Source organism: Lucilia sericata, unplaced genomic scaffold (genome assembly GCF_015586225.1).
Source record: "Lucilia sericata isolate MDLA Ls3-8-SP2 unplaced genomic scaffold, ASM1558622v1 Contig000286F_arrow, whole genome shotgun sequence".
Classification (NCBI taxonomy): Eukaryota; Metazoa; Arthropoda; class Insecta; order Diptera; family Calliphoridae; genus Lucilia; species Lucilia sericata.
The window spans coordinates 80629-87363 of record NW_023994311.1 but is presented as its reverse complement, the minus strand read 5'-3'; the positions used below and the strand labels follow the sequence as shown (position 1 = coordinate 87363).

At 29.0% G+C, this 6735-nt stretch overlaps 1 protein-coding gene across 1 annotated transcript; it reads right to left on the bottom strand.

The window, feature by feature from the left end:
- Positions 1-428: 428 nt before the first annotated feature.
- Positions 429-4733, bottom strand: LOC119603270. Its single transcript, XM_037955253.1, has 9 exons — positions 4501-4733; positions 3965-4442; positions 3802-3903; positions 3212-3746; positions 1764-3156; positions 1285-1360; positions 979-1217; positions 641-918; positions 429-580 (listed from the first exon to the last, which is right to left on the bottom strand). Exons 1-9 carry the CDS (start codon positions 4646-4648, stop codon positions 449-451), a joined length of 3381 nt encoding a protein of 1126 aa, XP_037811181.1. The 5' UTR covers positions 4649-4733; the 3' UTR covers positions 429-448.
- Between the last annotated feature and the right edge of the window lie 2002 nt (positions 4734-6735).

The window sequence follows — 6735 nt, the reverse complement described above, 5'->3', positions numbered from 1 at the left end:
AAAACATTGTTAAAATTCCTACAAAATTACATCTAAAGCTTTCGTGTTATCTACTGTGAAGTTTTTGTATGTTATTTTCCTGCTTTGTATTTCATTGCGCTTTTATATCAAATTAGTTACAGAATATAACTTTTGATAGGAGGCGGTGTGTGTGTGTGCGACTATAGATGGATGAATGGACGGATGAGTGAGTGAGCGACAGCTAAGGAAAAGTTTGTCTTTTTTCTATGTTGATAATACTCATAGAAATGGCTAAAATTATTCATGGAATAATTTAACAAAAAGCGAAATATAATTTAAATAAATCGAGTTGTTTGATAAGGCAACAGCAGAATAGACACGACAAACTAGTATTTCTAAAGCAATTATATAGATTTAATGGAAAATTCTACATAGTCAGGGGAAAAGAATGTAAATAAATACAGTTACAATGTTAAATTTTTATTATTTAGGAAAAACTTAAAGGCCTTATATCGTTAAGTAAATTTCTAACAAAATTTATTAATTTGGCATTTTTACATCTCAGTTCATTGGCTGCTGGATACATGGAATTTATCAAATGATGTAAATCACTATAAGCCTGTTGTATAAATGTTTTTTAGAAATCTTTAGCTTAGTTTTATAGTTAACATTAGCTTACATTAATATTTCGCCATGTCAAGTTATAATTCAATTCTATAAGATCTGCATTATCGGAACATAATTCGGAAATGTGCACAAAATATGCCTCTTCCGGGGTAATGCGTACTTCTACGATATTTTCATCAGTATCTTGATATTGTAAAAATTTTAAAGTAATATCACGTCTTTGAGCCAAACGATTCCAAGTGGAATGAGAAAATTTTATTTGACTACTATTAACAACCATACAATTGTAACAGTGTAATTCAGTGGATAAATGTTTTTCGGAAAAGTAACCTAGATTTTTGTAGGTAAATTAATCAAAGTTTTTTAATATGAGTTAATTTTTTAGCTAACCATTTTCTATATAAAAACAGGCATCTTTATCGGCAAATATATTAAGATGTTTTTCTTGAAACATTTTCTTGAATTGTTTGAAATCCGCTATGGGTTCATCAATGACTAAATACATTTTAGGATTTCTTATAAATTTTGTAGTGGGTTCGGTAACATGGCCCTTAATTCCTTTATCGCTTATATTCAAAATACATCGAACATATTGTGTGTCTAACGTAAAGATTATTTCATTTTCTGGGCTACAAGGAAGTGAGAGAAGGTCTTTAAAATAGATTGTTTTTTTTTTAAAAAGTAAAATTTTCTTACTCATTTGGATTGGGTTCTAATTTCCAAAATTTGAAGGGAAAATGTTCATAACGTTTAAATGCAAAACCAAAGTTACCTTAAATTAAATTTTAATGGTTCAGAAGTGGAGAAATTTAAACAGATGAAAATTCATAGGGCTTAACACTATAGTTTCAGCTCTATATAACTTATACTTGACGATTTAATGTAACCATTTATCAAAGCTTAATTTGTCTTATAAACCTTTGATAAATTGTTATGAATAAGGCCATTAGTCAATAAAAAAGCTTTTAATACTTTTAAGTAAAATCTTTTTTCATAAAATTTTTCCAAAAAAAAGTTTTTTATGGAAAAAGCTTTCCCAAAATCCGAAATCTGCCTCCTGAAGAAGTTATAAAGAAGTATGTATATCTTTCTAAAAAATATTTTCAGGGTTAACAAATTTCAAGCAGTAATTGTTGATATAATGCCCCATTTAGAACGTCTACTTGAGATCTTACCCAATCTATTAGTTTGTATCACAACTGTACGTTTCTCTCTATTATATTCCGATTTCAGTATGTGTTCGGTGGTCCAGTGAGAATAAGTATATGTTTCGAAATCTTTTGTTTTATCTTTTATATCATTCATTTCTTTAGTTTCATCCATTTCCGAACTTGAGTCATGCAAAGTAGTTGCTGCCATAATAGTTTTGGAAGGTTGATCTAAAATGTGTTTAGAACCGAGCGATTTCTTTTGTAAACTAGTTGCATGAGCAGAACGTAAAGAAGTCACAGAAATTATGGGTTTTAATTTTCGATTTCTCATATCTTTGCGACGTTTGTTGAAGATGGAAAATTTAGTTTTGAAAGGTTTAAGATCCATAATTTTACGTATTCTTATTTTATACTGCCATTTAATAAAATTAATTAGTTGTACCAAGTGGGCAAAGGTTATAGGTTCTTTAAGTGTATCATCAGTTGCTTTTTCTTTGTTAATATCATGTTGTAGTATGCGTATGGGTTCAACTGGTGGAAAGAGAGCAATTATTCTTTCTGGATTGTTTTGCATTTTGCCATATGTAAATATATGCTGATTTTCCTTGCTGGTTTCCTTGCTTGAATATGTATGTTTTCGCTTTAAAGGTCCTGCTTTAGATTTAAATTTCTGCTGAATGGCTTTTAATTCATCTTCTTGTATTTCTTTGGGAAATTTAAATGATGATATAATTCTTGGTATTACATGTCTTTGTATATGCCTTATTTGGGCTTTATTTAGCTGACAGTTAATGGGAAAATCCTCAATATTTAAAATGCCGTTCTCATCACGAGAATAAGTTTGACTGCAACCATTTTTACCAGTTAAGCGCACATTCGAAAGTGAGGTTCTAAAAAAGCTTTCCTGCGAAAGTTGCCTTAACTTCAATATAGAATTGGTTAGGCCCTCCTTTTGGGGTGTTAAAAAGGATAAATATTTGTCCATGGTACTACTAGCCAAATCCAAAGTTTGTTCAGTTGGCATTAGTATGACAGAAGATTTATTTGTTACTTTTGGTATAAAAGTAGTGGGCTTGTTTTTTGTGACTGTTTCATATTGACACACTATAGGTTCACCCCAGTAGCAAAGCTGTTCCGGCAATTGTATGCTTAAAATGAACCAGGGACATTGAGGATCGGAGTCTTTAAACTCTTCTATTTTCAAAGAGAGATTTCTTCCTGCTAAACTTTTGAAAACTTTAGAGGATCTTTGGTATGGTTTTGAGTTTAAGGATATATAAACATTTTCATCTATAATTAGGTTTGAGTTATTATAATGCCAAGTCATATTAAAACTACTGAAATCATTATGTTGAGGCTTATATACTCGATATAGTTGATATATGCCACCCAAAATGAAATATTTTCTTAAATTTATCTGAAGAATTTAAAAATTAATAATTGGTAAAAAAAACTCCTAATAAACGAAATACCTCATCAGTACTTAAATCCAAGGACTTGGGATTATATAACCTATTAATAAAATCTTCATAGTGTTTTTGTTCTTCTAGTAAAAATTCTTCCCTTATATCAGGAAACATATCCTCTTCTATATTTGGAGGTTCATAAGAAGGTTTTGTTAACTTCGTTTTTTTACTTTTAGACCCTCCTTTTTTCTTTCCATCTTTATCTTTAGTTTTAGTTTTATTCTTTTTCTCTTCCTGTTCTTCATAAAGTCTTAGTTTTTCTTCACAATTTTGACGTTTTTCTATTAAATAATTCCGGACTCGATTTTGCATTTCTAATTGCATTAGCCACTCAGTAGCCATACAATCAGTTAAATCCTGAATAACGACATTATCAGTATTTAAAGTTGTAGCGATGTTTTGAAAAAAACTATTAGCATTTTCACTTATGACATCAAAATTCAGATGTAGTGCCCGTATAGTAAAATTTTCTTGCATTATGTTTGTGGGTATATGAAGTGTTAATAGTACTCCATGTAATTTCGCAATTAAACGAGGAACTCTGTAAGTTTTCCTCAATAAGAAAAACATTTTTCAAAACTTTAAAGATAACTTACTCAAGTTGTTTAAAACTTATAGGTACATTTTTCAATGACCAAATATGCATTTGAAAGTTGTCTGCCTTAAAAATATATTCTGATGTAATAGGGTCTATTGAACTAAGAACGAAACAAACAATGATGTAATAGCAATCGGCTGAAAATAAGTTCATCATACTACCTCATATAGGCTTCTTCTGAGCACAGTATCCGAAAGGTGAAACGATTTAAAAACTCACCAATTTCTTGTTGTAAATTACTTCTTAACTGCTTTATATCTTCCAATTTATTCATATCACATTTAGCTACTTCAGTTTTATTATGCAAAAAATCCTCTATGCTTTTTAAAATTTCAAGACAAATTTCTATATTTCTATTATATTCCTCTGCAAAATTCAATTGATTTCTCTCTTTTAAAGCAGTATGTGTTAAATTTGTACGCATGTGATTTTGTGTCAAAATACTACGTTCATCAATCGATAATAGCCAATCTATAGTTTTTTCTTGGGAGATATTTTCAAAATATTTCAATTTTTCCATACATAAACGTATTTCAGGAGGTATATAGGCTTTAGGTAAAGGACAACAATTCACATAATCTTGCCATTTTTTGGAGATCAATTGTTGGTTATTAATTTGTTCAACTAAGGCAGAGGATGCTGTGGAGAATAGTTGTATCAAAATTTTGTAGTCTACATTATTTTTAGAAAGATTTACCTTTTACGTAGTTTAAACAATGTTTTAAATTTTCTATATGATTTGCATACTTATGTTCCTTGGCCTCCACTTCCTCCCATGTTAAGAATTTATACAGCTTTTGTGTAGTAACTTTTTCATTTATAATTTTAGATTTTTTTGGTGGCATTGAGAAACAAATTTTTTGGAGCAAAATATGAGTAAAATTTTTAAACAAAAGTTGAAAATGAATTGTTAAAAAACATAAAGAAATTTTTTTTAGTAAATACATTTTGACAAAAAGGACTAAGGGCCGTATTTAGTATGAGTGATTTTAGGGCCTTCTTACAGAACGGAATCGGCCAGTTGTGTATTTAATAGGGTGATCAATTATTCGACATTTTCCAAAAACCGGTTTTCGAATAGTTCGAATAGAAGACATTTAAAAAAAACCGGTTGATATTTTTCAAATTCAGAAAAAACCGGTTAACCGGTTTTTCATTATAAATAAAAAAATATATTTTAATTTGAAAAACTTAATGTGATTAATGTCAAATGATTTTTAACAGTTTAAAAGATTATCCCCCTTATTCACAAACAAAATTTCTATTTTATAAACAGTTTAAAAATAAGATTTTATATGGAAATTTTGTTTTATAAACCTTTTATAAAATAAAAATGTTGTTTGTGAATAATTTACATTATTTCATTAATATAAAAAAATTAGGAAAAAAGTGGGACACTTCTGTTAAACATAAGGTACTATGTAATCCCAGCTTATTTTAAAAGCCCTGTTTAGGAAATTTGCATAGGCATTCCAACACTTCCATAAAATTTCAGCCGTAAATTAATTATTGTAATTGGAATATAATCTTAAGATTGATAAAATTTTATCAAACAGTTATCAATTTTACAAATATTTTTTTTTTTTTTCATTAATTAGGAAAATCAAAAAAGTTTAACCAAAGGAGCTGTAGAAAAATATACGCTAGTTCCTCGACTCGAATATTTTTAAAATTTAGACGGGCTGTATTATTATTTACTTAAAAATTATATTTAAATAATCTTTGAATACAAAGCAAATGAAAGTATTCGAAACCGGTTTTTAAAAAGTGAAAAAACCGGGTTATTCGATATTCGAAAAATCAACATTGAGAAAAAACCGACACTGGTAAAGCAGAAAAAACCGGTTTTAAAACCGGTTGAAAAATCGAGTCGATCACCCTAGTATTTAACCAGTTATGGTTTACCATACATTAATCAATAGATTACTCCATAGATTATATAAATTACTCCAACAACAAAACAATATATTAGTGAGTAGAGATTAGTGAAGAAGAGTGAATATTAGTTCCTTGACTTTTTTTGTAGATAGACCATAGATTCAAAAATATCATTTTGTTGTCACGTTTGTTGCATAAGAAACCAAAAAAATATTAAAAGAAAATATCAAAACAAACAAGTAGGAAAGTATAGTCGGGCATGGTCGACTATATGATATCCTGTACCATGAGTAAGTATATTTTAAAAATTATTAATTTTTCATAAAAAAAATTTTTATGTAGAATTTTACCTTAATTCCGTTGTATTTAAGCAATTTATTGATGAAAAACTAAATTTCTAAAAGAGGCTATATATGGAAGTTAGGGTCAAATATGGGCCGATCCTCAACAAATTAGGTGTAGGGATGTATTTTTATATAAAGGTTAGTTATGCTGAATTTCATCGCTATACTAATGGTTATAAGTCAATTTCTGGACGTTTAAGTTATTTTTAGAGGGGGTTTGTATGGGGGATAGGGTCAAACGACGGCCGATTTTCATTAATAATCGGTATGGTCATTTATGCCTATATAAAACTTATATGTGCCAATTTTTGGAGAGATAGTAGTATATTTGATGTAGTTATGAGTTAAAAACCCCACCGATTTTAACCATTTTCAATATACATCGTCCTTGTGCCGAAAAACATGTATGGTCCAAATTTCATTAAAATATCTTGTGGTCTGTAGTTTGAGCACAAGGTTTACATTGACAACCAGCCGGACAGACGGACGGATCGACTCAGAAAGTGATTCTGATTCGATCGGTATACTTTAAGGTGGGTGTAGGACCAATATTTTTGTACGTTAAAAATATCAGCACAAACGTATAATACCAAAATAGAAAAGTAGGTTATAAATAAGTCATTTAAACATTTAATTGTATCAATTAAAAATTTTATAAAATTTGTACATAGATTTTAAACAACCAGTTAATTAATTTAAATAGCAAATTG

Coding starts and splice junctions, on each gene's coding strand:
- LOC119603270 (XM_037955253.1), bottom strand. CDS start 4,648: ATGCCACCAAAAAAATCTAAAATTATAAATGAAAAAGTTACTACACAA. Junction 4,443..4,500: donor TTGTTTAAACTACGTAAAAG/GTAAATCTTTCT, acceptor TATTCTCCACAG/CATCCTCTGCCTTAGTTGAA. Junction 1,218..1,284: donor TTAGAACCCAATCCAAATGA/GTAAGAAAATTT, acceptor ACTTCCTTGTAG/CCCAGAAAATGAAATAATCT.